The sequence below is a fragment of the Rhinolophus sinicus genome, chromosome 12 (genome assembly GCF_057876585.1).
Source record: "Rhinolophus sinicus isolate RSI-liver-muscle chromosome 12, RSI-T2T, whole genome shotgun sequence".
Classification (NCBI taxonomy): domain Eukaryota; kingdom Metazoa; phylum Chordata; class Mammalia; order Chiroptera; family Rhinolophidae; genus Rhinolophus; species Rhinolophus sinicus.
Genome location: NC_142512.1, coordinates 37,646,702 through 37,663,012, shown reverse-complemented (window position 1 = coordinate 37,663,012; position 16,311 = coordinate 37,646,702). Strand labels below are relative to the sequence as shown.

Sequence of the window (16,311 nt, the reverse complement as noted above, 5' to 3'; positions counted from 1 at the left end):
CCTGGTAACCGGACCCTGCTTCCTGCCTGAGCTTAAGGGCCTGTCTACTGAGATTCCCCAGGAAGGGGGGTGGGGGGGAACCCAGCCTCTCCCCAGGGCCTCCCTGAAGCTCCAGCTTGCCCATCCCTAACCTGGCATGCCACATGATCACAGAGGTGCTCAAGTGCCCAACATCTTAACCTTGCTTCAGGAGAGTGCAGGAACCCTTGTCTGGGGGCACAGTGGGGGTGGGGTGCTGCATGGGTGTATGTGTGTGTGGGGTGTAAGTCTTGTGTGAAGAGCTGGGTGGAGAGTGAATATGTTTAGAGACAAGAGAGAAGAGATGATCTGAGGGGGAAGGACTGAAATGCAGAAGGACCCAAGCATGGCCTGGAACCAAAGGCTGCCTAGCCTTGAGCGGTGGGTGTAGGGCAGGGAAGGGTGAGCCAGTCTTGGGGAGAGAACCCAGAGCCCTTGACCTTGGGATGAGCTCACACTGACCACCTGGTGCTGGGTGCTGGGGACTCAGAGCTCCTGCAGCTGTCACGGGGGGGAGGGGGTTCTACAGGTGCCTGTCACTCCCCTTCTGCCCTCCCTGGCTGTTAATCCGATGGTTCCGGCCATGCTCTCTGAAGGACTGGCAGTCTGGACCCAGAGAGGGAGGGAGTTCAGAGTGGGTGGAGGTGAGCCAAGCAGATGCCCAAGGACCTCAGAGAGGCTGGATGTGGGACAGGAGAAGAGGGTACGGCTCACAGGGATTTGTCTAGCGTGGCTCTGTGGAGGGCATATGCGCGCACACTTGGGTGATGTTATACATGCACCGGCTGGTGTGTGGTGAGTCCGTACCTGAGGGGCAAACGGGCTGAGGGGCTTGAGAACTCCAGTCCTTGGGGTCACCTTGCTAGGAGCTCTTGGGCAGCAGGGGCTAAGACTAATTTATCTCTGTGATCCCAGAGTCCCCAGGGTCTCGCTCATCCCAGCCCTCATTACGTGAGTCTTCAAGAATGGTATATGTGTTAGGAGGGGAAGCCAGTCCTTTCTGAGATGGGGGTCTTACAAACAGGTTCTCTTTTGGCCCAAGGCCCTTAGTGGAGACTGTAGACTGGATCTGAAGGATGCTTTGTGGGGACCAATGGATGCCAAAGGAAGGAATGGGAAGATGCAGGCAGCTTGGAGGAGAGGGAAGAGGAGGTAATTCAGCCCAGCCTCGTTCCTCGGTTCTGTTCCTGTCTTGTGGCAGAACCCCTCAGCCTTTACACTACCTCTCACATCACTTGAGACCCAGTTTGTCCTGGCAGAAGGTCTATTAGCTCCACGTACTGACAAGGAAACCAGAGATGTTAAGAGACCTGAACAGGGTTCCAAGCCAGCCACCGTTTCCCTCTACCCCAGCCTCTGATACCCACAGGACCCACAGATGTCCCTGCCTCTGTACCTCCCTCTCACTGGCTCAACTCCCTCTCTTCTTCCTTCCTCTCTTGCCTGGCTGAGACTTTCTCACTGAGTCACGCTCTGGGTGTATGACTTTGTGGTCCCTGATCCTCTCCATCTCTAAATCTCTCTTTGAGAAATGCAGCCCAGGCCTCTCACTGTGCTCTCATTCCTTTCCTGCCACATCCCCAACATGCTACCCCCATCTCTTTCACTCATCTACCCTCTTACAGCTTCTCAGGCTGTGCCCAGCAGGGTAGAGGGCAGAAATCCTGGGTGCTGGTACCCCTGTGCTCTAAGCTGTCCACTCCCTGACTCCCCCATATACTTGCCGCTCAGCCCTCCCTACACCATGCGGTATAAGCCCTTTCAAGAGCCTTTTGGGTCCATGGGGGAGCTCAGCACTCCACATATTTTAAGGAGAGGACCCAGATGGCCTTTAGATTCTAGGATGAGGACAATTCCTAGAATCTGCTTCTAGAGCTTCGCTAAGAAAGTTTTTCAATGCCTGTAGCAGCCTTCTTCAGACACTAAAACTTCTCTGCACTGAGGAGCACACAGCAAGCAAGGTCAGGACTCAGTGACTTTCTTATGCTGGGACAGGTCTTGGAGGTAGAAGAGCAGCATAGAAGAGGGCCTGAGAGTGGGATGTGTGGACTCCCTGGGGTCCAGTCTCACCTGGAGTCCTTCTTCAAGACAGATTTTGCCACAGGCCTGGGAATCAAAATCTCTAGAGGCCGGTCCCAGGAATCCACATTGTAACAGCTTCCTAGCGCAGTCTGCAGGCCACAGGTGTGGTAGTGTGTGTGACATCATTTTGAGTAAATGGAAAATGGCTTGAAAAGAAGCCTTGACTACATGCAGAGGACAACAGAATAAAGAAAACCGGTATCAAGGCTGGTGGGTTACGGGCAATTTTCTGTTTTCCAAGCCTTTTCTAATGTGATCATGACTTTTCATTTATTATTATTCTTCTTCCTCAAGATGGGAAGGCAAACACTCTTGTGGGAAGAGCACTGGGTCAAGAGTCAAGAGACTGGATTTCCAGCCTGGCTCTGTCACGAATGCGCTGTGTAAGTTTGGTAAATCATTCAGTTTCCCATATTTTGTATCCACCTGTGTCAATAATTTGATGTTTGTTGGAGACGGTGACTCTTTCATCCTGGACACACACCCTGTGCATCATTGCTCCCACCCCACCAGGACCAGCCTGCTGGATGCTCAGTGGGTTGATAAGATGAGAGAGGGGCTGAGAGGGGCAGCAATAGGGAAGTGAGGGAATCCCAGGGGGCCTCATTTCCTGTTCCTCCTTTCCACCTCTCCAGCCCTGGGGCCTGGGAAAAGGAGGAGGAGGTGTCACTGCCAGGGTTCTTCTCACCCAAGCTGGCAGAGGGGCAGAACTGGCAGTGGTGACACCAGGGCCACTTGGCCCCTGCCTTTCACAAGCACTTTCTTTTTTTTGGGTGAAAGAAATTGGAGGGAGAGGTGTGAGGAATCTGGGGTTGATGAGCCAGGCTGTAAGACCCTCTAACAGCCCATCCGGTTATAGAGAGACTGTCCTTAGCCACCTCTTCCTCCTGGGACATGTCCCCAAGTCGACCTGATTCTGAGATTCCTAATCCCTCCTGCCCCAGAAAGCTGGGTGGGAGCTCGGGGTTGACTTGTTCAGAGGCAGAAGGATGGCTCACTTGACTTGAAGATTAGTGTGGAAAAGAGGAGGGGGAGAGCTATGGAGGAGCAAGATTCCATTTGGCCTTCCACAGCCAAGCACTTAGCAAAAATGTACCCCTGAAGAGGTGTCAGCATTCAACAGTCTCATGTTATCTGGGGAAATCAGTCATTCAGGTAAGTCTTACTGAAATCTCAAACGTTTCCCAAAAAGTAGCCAAGGTCACCCTCTCTTTCAAGCAATGCTGCTTGAAACAGCAGGCAGAAACTTCTGCCTTCCTTAAGGCATGGGGAAATGGTGGGGAAAGGGGTGGCAGGAGGCCTGTCCTCCCTTCTGGTGCTATCATGTATCTGGTCTCCATCCTCAGGGGATGTGCTGATTTTCTCTCCCCCCACCCTCCCTGGGTCATGCCCGCCCCCTGGGGTCCCCAGCTTCGCCTTCGCCTGACAACCTGCCTCTTGGTTCAGCTCTACTTGGGAGCAGAGAGTCCCTGTAGACCCCTAAGGGTGAAGCCATGTTGGGCTGGGACAGAGATGTAGAGATGGGGCAGCCCCCAGGGGAGAATTGAGTAGGGCTGGGGAGGTAGGAGTGAGGAGCGGTTAGCCTTTAAAAGATGAGTCTTTTTCAAAACACTCTTTTAAAATGTAAATCTTTATCTATATACTGATACGCAAAAAATTCCATGAGACCTTACTGAGTGAAAAAGAAAAACACATTATAAAGCAGCACATGTGGTCTTTATATAAAATTGTGTGTGTGTGTGTGTGTGTGTGTGTGTGTGCAAAAGACAGAGACAGAGAGGCTGTGTGCCGGGAATGACATATGGAAGGGTATTCATCGAAATTTTAATCCTAAATTTGGGGTGATTTATACAGTCCTGATTTTGCCTCTACTGCTTAAGTTTTCTAAATGTTTTACAAAGGAAAACTCCCAATGATACTATTTTCAATTGGGAGAGAAAGGATAGTTTTCATCCTAAAAGGACTATAACTACATTAGTCAACAGAAAAGGGAAAATAGAGACAAAAAAGCCCCCATACTCCTATCACCCAAGTAGCCCTTCAGAGTATGTGGTGGATTTCCTTCGGGTCAACTATCTTGAATCTGTCCAAAGCAGCGTTTCCATCCGGGGGATCGTAAATTGGAAGGGGCTGCACAGGTACCTCCTCTCATGTAAGGCTCACAGATGCTCTGAAAAGTACATTAGTTTCCCCCAGTCTCTGGCTGAGGCACTTGAGGCTGACTTTCAGGCCTGAGTGACAAGCAGAGCCAATTCTGAGACTCTGAGCACTGCCAACAGTGCCATTTCCAGTGTCCCTGGTGCCATGCTCAGGTGGAGGAACTTTTGTGGGTCCATCCCAGCCCAGGGCTTTCCAAGCCTGAGGCTGTTGTGGATGCAATCCCTTTCAAGGAGTTGTCCTGCTGCCCATCAGGTTTCAGGTCCGCCCTGAGTCTGGAGGAACAAGATGCATCCCACATAGCCCACCTGGGCCCCTGGTCAGGAGAAAGAGCACAAACACTTCACGCAAAGCCACTTAGTCTGAGCACATAGTGGGCATCCATGAATAGCTGATGAATGTTCATGGTGGAAGTGGCTCTGAGCCTGCCAGTGCTGTGAGAAAGCCCCTTGAGTCCCATCTGGACCATCACTGAGGGCTTCTCTTAGGAGGAGCGCTTTGAGCTGAGCCTCCAAAGGTGGGTGGAATTTCCACGAGGGTCCAGGGAAGAGAAACAGGTTGGCGTTTCAGGTGGAGGGGTTGGCTCTCCCAGAAGGCAGTCTTTAAGCGCCAACAACAAGGCTCCGGGACTCGCTGTCTACACCGGGGACCCTCCAGTCCTCGCCTCCCGCAAAGAATTTGCCAAATATTAGCCATGAGGGGGCGGGGTGAGGCGGGGCGGGGCCGGGCCTAGGTGGCGGGTGTGTGGGGGGGATCCGGAGAACTTCTTAAAGCCACAGCAAAGGCGCCGCGACGCTAGTGACAGCGGGCTGCTGGAGAGAGAGCCCAGGAGCAGCCGCGCGCCCGCCAAACGCGGGCGGAGGACCTAGGCGTCCGATCCCGGGCTCCGGTGGGGCCCCCGCTCCCGGGGCCCCCGCCCCCGCTCCCGCCCCCGCCCCCGCCCCACCCCCGCCCCCGCCCCGCCCCCGCCCCCGCAGCCCCAGACCCTCTGTGCCGCCCCAGCGCGGAGGGGGCCGGTCCTCGACGGCTGAGGGAAGGTGCCCGCCCGCCCCGGATGGGCATCGTGGAGCCGGGCTGCGGAGACATGCTGACGGGAACCGAGCCGATGCCGGCGAGCGACGAGGGCCGGGCGCCGGTCGCCGACCCGCAGAACCGCTACTTCTACCCGGAGCCAGGAGCGCAGGACGCAGCTGAGCTTCGTGGGGGCGCCAGTCTGGGGGCGCCCTATGCCGGGGGCGCCCTAGTGCCCGCCCCGCCTGGTCGATTCCTCGGAGCCTACGCCTACCCGTCCCGACCCCAGGCCGCCGGCTTTCACGGGCCGGGTGAGCCCTTCCCGCCGACACCGGGCGCCGAGGGCTACCAGCCTGGGGACGGCTATGCAGCCCCGGACCCGCGCGCCGGGCTCTACCCGCGTGAGGACTGTGCACTGCCGGCCGGGCTGGAGGTGTCCGGGAAGCTGAGAGTGGCGCTCAACAACCACCTGCTGTGGTCCAAGTTCAGTCAGCACCAGACCGAGATGATCATCACCAAGCAGGGCCGGTGAGTGAGACGCCGCAGCCCCGCCGGCTCGCCTCCGTCCCGCCCGCCCGGAACTCGGACGGGTGCTCTCTCTCCCTCTCTCTCTCTCTCTCCAGTCTAGACATTGCTAGTGTCTCCGTGTCCCTCACTGTTTTGGTTTAGGCTTTGGGGGGAGGGAGAGGGGCTGGTAGTGAGGACAGGCAAGTTCTGGGGGTTGTTTACTCCCGGGAGATCACACCAACAGGGAGAACTCCAAAGGAAGACGCATGAGAGTGGGTGCAATGAGGCGTTATCCTGCTTTAGGGGGACCGGTGTCTGTGGGTTCATCCAGAGTTGGTGTGTGCCCTGCTCTCTGCCTGAGTGGGGTTCACAGTGGGCAGAGGGGGAGTGAGTGGTGCTGGTCTGACAGGGCCAGACGCCTCTTAGCCCCTGTGTGTGGGGAAATAGAAAGGAGGGCAGAGTGTTGCAGTGTGGGGGACACTAACCCAGCCCTCATCTTTGGAGCCCCATGGGGCCCACCTCTCCCAGCCCCTTTGCTGGTGTTGTTCACAGGTCTGCTTTGGGAAGGGTGGTAAGACTGGGATTTGGTGACATGGAGACACGGTCGCCAAGTTTCCTTTCCGGTAGTACTTTGAGATCATATGTCGTCTGTGTGTGTGTGTGTGTGTGTGTGTGTGTGTGTGTGTGTTGGGGGGTGGTAAAGTATGGGGGCCACATATCCCTTCCAGGCACAGGCCCCTGCTGCAGAGTACAAATGCCTATGAGTCTGAGCAGGTGAAGCTAACTGGGTCTCAGCTAGCATCCAGTCCCGCAGTCTTCACACTTTGAGGTCTGTCCCCTGAAAGCCTGTCCACACCTGTCCAGATATTCACTGGTCCAGCCTGGAGAACCCATGGTGCCATTGCTCAGGGTCCCCTGGGCTCAGTACATGCAGGGTAGGGTTTGGGGCCAAGAGTGCTACTTCCGGACAGAGCCTCCTGCATAGGGAAAGAAAGAGAAACTTGTGACTTGTGTGGTATTTGTTTAGTAAGCAACACTCTGAGCAGGCCCTGCCTGTGTCTGGAGTGTGAGAGTGTGTACCCACCCTTCCCAGTAGGGGCCGGTGTGGGCAGGAGACCAGCAAGGACCTGTGTGTGGAAGGGCTGTGTCATCAGTGGACCCGGGAAGTGTTGAAGGGTGTATACCAAGTATGGAGCTGGGGAGAAAAAGGGGAGAGGCCATGCTGGGCCTGGGGGTTGGCATTCAATCTGGGCATTGCTGGAACATTCTTCCCTCCTGATGATTTCTGTGGAGTGACCTAGGATTCAGGGACCTGTCCACCAACCACAATTGGCTTCAAGTTGCTGAGCTGTTCCTCTTTCCCTGGGATGGACCCGGGGAAGTTGGCATTTTGTTTTATGGCACGACCTTCTTCTCCTAAGCCTTCTGATAATTCTTCTCTGCCCGCCCCACCCCCAGCCCTTCTGGGTGCACCCAGGCACAGCCCAGGCTTCTAGTGCCGTTGGATCTGAATTGGAGGGGACCCTGAAGATCCTGTCCAATCCCCTTCCTGCACAGACAGGGAGGGAAATGGGCCCAGAGACAGTAAGAGGCTCTTCTGAGGTACACAGAACATCCATCACTGGTAGAACTGGCTCCAGAACCCAGATGGTATCTGCCTTACTTTCTTTCTCCGGCCTCCCATGACCAAATAGTAAAAACAGCCGCCCACACTGTCCGAAGGCCTTGATGCATTCAGAGTGCTTTCACTTCCATTATTTCATCGTGCGCTAGGTAGGCCAAGCGGTCTCCCCTTTATACAGCTGAAGGCACTGAGGCACAGGGATAGCTAGTGGCTCTACATTTGGTCACACAGAGACCTGAACTTGGGCCTCCACCCTGTCTTGTGGTCAGGAAACCTCCCTCCCTGGGGCCTGGCCGGAGTCTTCCCACAGCCTGCTGCCAGGCCCCTGCCCCTCCAGGCCTGAGGGATGGGGTGGATGGAGCAGGAGCCAGAACTTTAGGGACCTGATGGGAGCTGGGCCAGCTGCAGGTCTGCCCATAGGCTGTTTAGGAAGGTGGCTCAGGGGATGCATCTCTGGGTGTAGGTCCCCACCTATCCTATCTATCCGTACGGCTTCCTTCTTTCCTTTATGTTCCTGCTGAATAATTTTCTCTTGACAAATTTTATTGTCTCCTTTTTGGATCCATACACTTATTTTCTTTTATTATGAAAAATTCCAGTACGGTTGGCCGTTGAATAACGCCGGTTTGAACTGTGCGGGTCCACTTATATGCCTGTTTTTTTCAATAAATACTGTAAATGTATTTTCCTTATGATTTTCTTAATATTTTCTTTTCTGTCTTTATTGTAAAAATACATTACATAATACATGTAACATACAAAATATGTGTGTATAACATATAAAATATTTGTGTTATCGGTAAGGATTCTGGTCAATAGATTATTAGTAGTTATGTTTTTGGGGAAGTCAAAAGTCATACTCGTACATGGATTTTTCACTGCACAGGGGGTTGGTGTCCCTAACTCCCGTGTTGTTCAAAAGTGAAAAGAAAAGCATACCGGGCTTCCACCTACCCATACCCAGCTTCAACAGTTGTCAACACCTGTCCAATCTTGTTTCTTCTTTATCCTCACTCACTTCACTTCCATCTCTCTGGTCTGCAACTGTATTAGTGATAGTATAAAGAATTGCTAAGTAAATCCTAGACATGATATTATTTTATCCTTAAATATTTCTCTATGCACCTCTAAAAAGGCTTTTTAAATATAAACACAATACCATTAGCAAACCTGAAAAGAAATTCCTACCTAAATGTCGTCAAATTTCCCTGTTTCATAAGTGTGTGTGTGTTTATAATCCTCACGCTTTTGATCCATCTTGAGGGACTGCTTCAGATACTGCAGGCTCCCTGTTGGAAGGGGGCAGTGGCCCCTCACCATTTTCTTTAATGCCTCCCGTTGGATCTGGTCTCGGGAGCCCCATGGTTGGATGGAAGGGACAGAGAACACACCACCCCCAATTTAGTCCCATCAACCCTGAATCACCCTGTATCTGAGTTTGGGCTCCAGTGATCTGGGAAGTTGGCAGCCATTTTCTTCCATTACTGGCTTCTGAGAAACAAGACTTGGGCTCAGAGAACAGCTCCCTTTCTGTCCTCATGCTTTGGCGGGCTGGTCTGACCCTCTGTGGGTTCCAGTGACCTGTCAGTCACCACCACATCACCCACGGCCGTCTTCCTTTTTGAAAAATCCTTCCAGCCAAGGCCCACCCACAGCCCCACAGCCTTTCCCCTTGGGCTGACTCACTTGCTCCCAGATCCTTCCTCTCCCACTCACTCTAGACCCATCCCTCAGAATGGACAAGTAGCACAGTCACGCTCTCCCTCCATGGGTAGGAAGGGGTGAGGAGCAGGTGGGTCCAGAGACTGATCCAGGCAGCTCAGATGGGGCTAGAAGGGGAAATTGAGGACAAAATGATGGACTGGCTAACTGGGGACTTTGGTGTTCAAGTCTCTGTTTGTGTGTTTGTGGAGATTTGGGGTGCCTGCCAGTGCCTACCCTGGACCTTTGTTATGTTTCTGTACAGCACTACGAATGTGTGCTATGAATGTGTTGGTGAGCGTATAATAGTCGACGGTAGACATTCTCAGTAGAGGAAGAGAGAGGCTGGTATTTGTGGGTGTGTGGGTGTACATTAATTAAATTGCTGGCAATCCCCACTTTTCTGGGTGTGATTAGTTGATTATTATAATTAAGATAACTTTTGGTAGGTCTGTTGTTAAGTAGTTCAATTTGAATTTGTGTATGTATATTTGAAGTTAGGGCTTGATAAAACAATTTCAATCCTGCATGATCCTCCATCACTGGCCTCACAACCATTGTGGTTTTCCCTTCTCTATATTCCCAACTCTAAGAACTTTGTAAATTATTCAAAAATATGTTTAGCTTTAAGGCTGCTTTCATTTGGGCTGACTGGCTTCATTTTTCTTGGGGCAGGTAAAAACAGCTTTGCTTTCAGTTTGGCTGTTTGCTAGTGGCCCCCTGATTTCTATTAATTGGGTCTAAGGTTGGTGAAAGTAGGAGACCCCCTTGATGGCCCAGTGCGTTTTGCATTTTGGTAGGTACAAGGCATGGCAGGAGAACCCTCCTGAAAGGTGGTACCAATTTACTCACCCACCGTTAGTGTCTGAAAGGATCCATTTTCCCGTAGGCTCCAGAGGACCCACAGGCTCATCAGCATTAGGTATGACAAATTTTGAAACATTTTGCCAACATGACTGACAAAAACTGTCTTTTTTCAATTTGTACTTAATGGCGGTGAATTGGAGCATGTCAGAGGTGTTCAGCATGAGGGAGGGATATGATGACCCTGCAAATTATTTCAAGACTGGGTGGTCCTTAGGGGCAGCAGAGGAATTTGGAGTCTTGGACCCTGTCCTATGAGAGCAGAATGGTCAGTGGTCTTTTTTGGGGGGGTGAGGGAGGGGCTCAGTTTGGCACCAGACCCATCTTCACTCCCTGTTCCTTCCCAGCAAAGTGTCATGTAAATCAGGGGCTATTTTGGGATTCCAGCTGGTGGTGATTCTAGACTTTTAGGGTGAAATTGAGACCTTCCTTCTCCTCTCTCTTTTGTCCATCCTCTTCCTGTATGTCCTCCATTTCCTTCTACTAGTGATAAGCAAGATGGAGGGACGGAGACCATGGCCTGTCCCTTGCGGTCACTAGAATCTGGCTCTGCTCTGCTACCAAGGAGCTGTCACCAAACCTCTCTAAGTCTCATTTTCTTCAAGTGTAAAATTGAAAATAACATTTACTATCTCAAAGGACTGGTTTAATGAATTGGCTGCTACATAAGCACTCAGTGAGTATGTTCCCTTCTCTTTCTTTATTCCTTCTGGTTTGGATAGGAAGTGGTGACAATATAGGAAATGTGTGAGTAACCTGACCACTGTCGTATAATGAGTTGGTGGTAGGAATAGGTTGAAAATATTCTCCCACCCTCGATTGCTCAAGGCCTCATTCTTAACGGATTTCGCAAGTCAACTGGCCTAGCAAGCCCCTGTGACCCAGGGCCTGGAACTGGAACGCTGGGCACTTGCTCAGGGTTCTCCAGCCTAGCCAGAGGGCTTTGACAGCTCTGGGCCTGGGAGAAAGTGGGATGAGGGTGGGACAAGAGAAAGGGTAAGCTGAGCTTCACGTCTTTGGAACATCTTAACAGCAGTCAGAGGGAAGAGAGACAGGAGTTATCATCTCCATTTACGGATGAAGAAACGGAGGTTTGGTTTGGCAGTTAACTTATCCAAGGTCATAGAGCCAGTAAGTCTCTTCTTCTCAGCCCAGCAGAATCTGGGGAAGAGAGGAATGTGATAGCACCCTCCTGGGAGCCCTCCCCAAGGTTATTAAGGGTGTTTCTCTGGGACCCTTTGGGGACTAGGATCCATTCAATAGTGTTCTTAGGTCCCTGGAACTCTCCGTCCCTCAGGTTTCATGATTCGTGGACTAGTTAGTGCCTTTCTTCCCATCCCATGGGACTTCTCATAGGAGATGGGGAGAAGTGTATGGGAATGAAAAGTAATTCTGACGAGGGTTGACTCTGCCATTCTGAAAACTCTGCTCTTCCTGCTTGGGTTATTCCTGCTCTTCCACCATTGGAGATGGTGACGGAATTGGTGTTGGTAGAGGTGGTGGTTGTAGTGATGCTGTTGATTGGACTGGTGATAGTTATCATGATGGTGATGATGGTGGAAATGCTGGTTGTAGTGACGGTGGCGATGGGTGGCAGTGGTGGTTATAGGGATAGTGGTGATGGTGGAGGTGATGGTTATAGGGATGGTGGTGATGGCGGTGGTGATGGTGGAGGTGGTGGAGATGGTTGTGGTATAGGAGTGCTTCTCTCTCTGAATTTATTACTCTGGCACAATACTGCAGCATCCCAACCCCAACTTCCTCCACTTTCCCAGGGAACCAGGACTTTGAGCACGAGGACTATACTTGATAGAGTCCTGTTTCAGGTGGATGGGAAACTCCACCTAGGACTTTAGCTACTCTGAAGTCCCAGGCCTACGGCCGCCCATGCTACAGACATCAGGCCCAGGCGGATGGGACAGGGAGACCCTATGGATGGGAGCCATGGTACTAGGAGTGAGAGCCACAGTGGAAAGGATGAGTGACAGACTGAAGTCAGACCAGGGTTTGGGGGACTGAGGCATGCAGACCTACTAGGAACTACCTATGGGGGACTGGCTTGTGGCTTTGCTCTCTAGTGTGCTAGGAAGCACACTAAGGTTAGAGACAGTGGTGTTCAGCTAACGTCTAGCAATTGACCCTCTGAAAGAAAAGAATTTTTAAAAGCCCTGATTGTAATGTTTGCTGATTTCCATGGTATAAATACTCCTATGATGGCTGATTTCAAGCTACCCACATGATATCACTGAACGCGGAGTTAAGAGTCCTGCAGTAAAAAAAAAAAAAAAAAAGTCCTGCAGTAGTGCACGCTATCTAGTATTTCCACACACAGGTACAATAGATGTAAATAACCTCAAGACCCGAGATAACAAGAAAATGTAGTGAAAGAATTGGGAAATGATGATGGTTGAGTATTTATTGCCTTGGTTTATAATAGAACGTGTTTCATTGTAATTTTATATAATTTAATTTTTAATTATGGCTGTTTAACAACTGGCTGGCAGACTTCCTGGACATTTCCAGTTGGCTCTCCTGAGGATGGAGGCCGGCTCCAGGACACCACATGACCTTTGCACAAAGGGTCACTGTAGGAGGGGTTGAGGGCTGATGGATATTGGTGGGTCTCTCTGTTCTCCCCAGGCGGATGTTTCCATTCTTGTCATTTACTGTGGCTGGGCTGGAACCCACCAGCCATTACCGGATGTTCGTGGACGTGGTCTTGGTGGACCAGCACCACTGGCGGTATCAGAGCGGCAAGTGGGTGCAGTGTGGAAAGGCCGAGGGCAGCATGCCAGGTACGCGCCCCCTTGGGAGCTGTTGGTACTCTTTTTCTCCAAGACTGAGCGCCCCCTGGTGGATCCAGGAGGAACCCCTAAGCCTCTGCCCCGAATACCTAGAATTTAAGTCCCCATCCCATCCCTCCATCCCATGCCACCCCATCCTCTCCCACTTCTCTTTTCTGTTGTTTGTCATCCCTGTTTTGCTCTGGCCTGTATTTTGCTCTGTCCTATACCCACATCTCCCCTTGCCCTGCCCTGTCTGGTCCCCTGCATCCTTTTCGACATCCTGCTCAGAACAAAGCCCCACAACACCGGGGATCTGGTGCTGGAGGGCTGCATGCCGAAGAGGTTAACTGTCCACAGGAAACCGCCTGTACGTCCACCCAGATTCCCCCAATACTGGAGCCCACTGGATGCGCCAGGAAGTTTCATTCGGAAAACTAAAGCTTACGAATAACAAGGGGGCCTCCAACAATGCCACTCAGGTGGGACTCCTCCCCACGCACTAGCCCCGCCCCCGCCCCCACTCCCGGGACCTGGCCTCTCGGCCAGAGTGGGGTCCTGCAGGTGATTCCGTTCTGGAGTTACTTTTCTTCCTCTCTAACTCTGTTTTTTTCCCACCCACCTTGTGAGGAATATGATGTGGGAGGAAGCTGAATCTCAGGGCAGATAGGGCATCACATTCAGGCAGACACAGGCCAAGCCAGCCTGGGGGTTTCCCCACTGAACCCTGGGCTGCCATCATTCGTGTACCATGCTGGGCATAGATTCGGAACCCAGTGGTTCCAGGGAATGGATGCCCTGAAAAGTCCTGTTTATGCTAATATGTTGGTCACAGTGGACATCTGGGGCGAAAGAAATGGGACAGGAGGGTAGAATTGGTGCCCCAAAGGGGCTAGGGACTGGAGTTGAAAGGCCTGGGAGAATTTACATGATGGCAGGGCAAGGGAATGGACATGCTGACCTCAGGGTGGGGAGATCCTTCAACCCCACCCCAAAACCTTCTTGCTGTCTCTCAGATGATTGTGCTCCAGTCCCTCCATAAGTACCAGCCCCGGCTGCACATCGTTGAGGTGAATGATGGAGAGCCAGAGGCAGCCTGCAATGCTTCCAACACACATATCTTTACTTTCCAAGAAACCCAGTTTATTGCTGTGACCGCCTACCAGAATGCCGAGGTGGGGGCTGCTCCTTGCAGCCGAGTGTGGGCCTGAGCCTGAGCCTGGGAGGGGGCGGAGGACTGGGAGAGTGGGGCCCCCAGCCCCCCTTGGGAAGGATTTTGGAGGTTTCCTAGCCTCAGATTCAGGACTCAGGTCACTCTGTTTCCCCTCTCTCTAGATCACTCAGCTGAAAATTGATAATAACCCTTTTGCCAAAGGATTCCGGGAGAACTTTGAGTCGTAAGTGCCACTGGGTTCAACTCACTTTTGCAGAGGCCAGAGGCCACCTGTTCCTTCTGAGACTGGGACTCCAGACATGTGCTCAGCACATTTCCCTCTCTGCCCCTGAGGATGAGAGAGGGTGGGGTGGGTGCTAGAGGGCAGGCGGGCCAGGGAAGGAGGGTCAGGGAGGGTTGTGCTCATAGGTGACTGGGTCTGCTCCTGACCCCTGTCTTCTTGCCTCCTATATTTTTTAGCATATATGCATCTGTTGACACCAGTGTCCCCTCCCCACCTGGACCCAACTGTCAATTTCTTGGGGGAGACCACTACTCTTCTCTCCTACCCAACCAGTATCCTGTTCCCAGCCGTTTCTACCCCGACCTTCCTGGCCAGGCCAAGGATGTGGTTCCCCAGCCTTACTGGCTGGGAGCCCCCCGGGACCACAGCTACGAGGCTGAGTTTCGAGCAGTCAGCATGAAGCCTGCATTCCTGCCCTCAGCCCCGGGGCCCACCATGTCCTACTACCGAGGCCAGGAGGTCCTGGCGCCTGGAACTGGCTGGCCTGTGGCCCCCCAGTACCCTCCAAAGATGGGCCCAGCCGGCTGGTTCCGTCCCATGCGGACTCTGCCCATGGAACCTGGCCCTGGATCTTCAGAGGGGCGGGGGCCAGAGGACCAGGGCTCCCCTTCAATGTGGACTGAGATCACCCCCATCCGGCCAGAGTCCAGTGACTCAGGACTGGGTGAAGGAGACTCTAAGAGGAGGCGTGTGTCCCCTTATCCTTCCAGTGGTGACAGCTCCTCCCCTGCTGGGGCCCCTTCTCCTTTTGATAAGGAAACTGAAGGTCACTTTTATAACTATTTTCCCAACTGAGTAGATGACACCGTGAAAAGAACAGAAACAGTATTATTAGGTTGGAGGACACCAGCTAATGTAAACAACAGACTCAGGACTGAGCAGTCCCCAGCTCCCTCTGTCCCTTCTCCTTTTGTAGTTGGTTGGGAAAGGTATTCTGGGGTTCACTGGCTGCTTCCTCGGCCACAGCGAAACCTGAGTAGAGTGTCCCCTCCCTTTCCTGTGCCCTAACTACAGTCATTTACCTGGTGCTGCTTCTGGCTGTGGGTTCCCAGGTGGAGAACCAAAAACAGAACAACGTCTTGGACACAAAGGAGCGTTTTCTCTTCTGCGCAGGGGAGGGGTTTCAGGTGGGGAAGGTGGGGAACTGGGATTGAACTCTCTTCCTCTGTAGAGGAACTTTCAGCATTTTTGTTTGCGTGTGTGTGTGTTAATCCCTGATCTGAAAATAAAGATACCTGGATTTTAAAACAGCCAGCTGGGGTCAGGGAAAGGACTCAGGTGACTTTGGTCAGCTGGCCTGGACCTCACCCACTCAGAAACAGTGGGGTCCTGAGGGAGGGACTGGGAATGGGGGTGCATGTCTCAAGAAGAAGGTCTTGGGGGAGGTTGATTACGTGTGTGCGTGCTTTTTCTTCTTTTTTTTATTTTTTTGGAACAGGTTGACTATTTATTGTACAGAGAGTGATGTCTGGATATGTTTCTTTTGTTTTCATCACTTTCTGAAAATAAACATGAAACTGTTGAATGTGTCCTGCTTTGGTGTCCTGGTGGGGTACATGGGGACTCTACTGGGAATTGTAAGTGCACCAAAGCTATTATTCTTTGGGCTCTTGAACAGTACCTGAAGTTCTGAAGGACCTGTACCATCCAGAAACACAAAGTGGCTTCATCCAGAGGATAAACTGAGTTAGAGCAAGAACACATGTCCTACCTTCCACGTAAGACATCTTGGGACAGAGAACCATCCCTCTGCCTATGTGTACGCCTTGACCTGTGGAGGAGGGGTGTGAGGGCAAGGCCAGAGGACGGGTCTGGGTGAGGTGTGTGGGCTCCAAGGGAAAGGATGGCCTTCATTTCTCCGCATTTCTGGCAGCTTTGGTTCTCCATCTTCATCTTAGGGTTGTTCAAGGAGTAAGTGTAAATTGGACCACATGAAATTGCTGGTTTTGTAGGTCAAGAACAGCCAAATATTGGCAATTTCATATGATTCAACTTATTTCATGTGAAGGGTTTTGAACAGTGCCTGATAAACAACAAGCATTGTGTAAACTATTAGTGTTATTATAATTCTCTAGCTCTGTTTCTCTTTATATACACAGCTGAATTG

General features: G+C 52.0%; 1 protein-coding gene and 1 long non-coding RNA gene across 3 annotated transcripts; both read left to right on the top strand.

Annotated features, from left to right (window-relative positions):
• Positions 1-310: 310 nt before the first annotated feature.
• LOC109451952 (uncharacterized) lies at positions 311-5,015 on the top strand. Of its 2 annotated transcripts, XR_002138066.3 has the most exons (5): positions 311-399; positions 1,061-1,170; positions 2,395-2,483; positions 3,174-3,255; positions 4,513-5,015. It is a non-coding gene; the product is annotated as an uncharacterized LOC109451952 (long non-coding RNA). The 2 variants fall into 2 exon arrangements; XR_012492189.2 differs by having other exon boundaries at positions 3,174-5,015.
• Positions 5,016-5,218: 203 nt separating this feature from the next.
• Positions 5,219-15,731, top strand: TBX21 (T-box transcription factor 21). The gene is made up of 6 exons (XM_019740558.3): positions 5,219-5,796; positions 12,605-12,759; positions 13,108-13,229; positions 13,764-13,922; positions 14,083-14,144; positions 14,381-15,731. The coding sequence occupies exons 1-6, from the start codon at positions 5,312-5,314 to the stop codon at positions 14,997-14,999; spliced, it is 1,602 nt and encodes a 533-aa protein (XP_019596117.1). The 5' UTR covers positions 5,219-5,311; the 3' UTR covers positions 15,000-15,731.
• Positions 15,732-16,311: the final 580 nt, after the last annotated feature.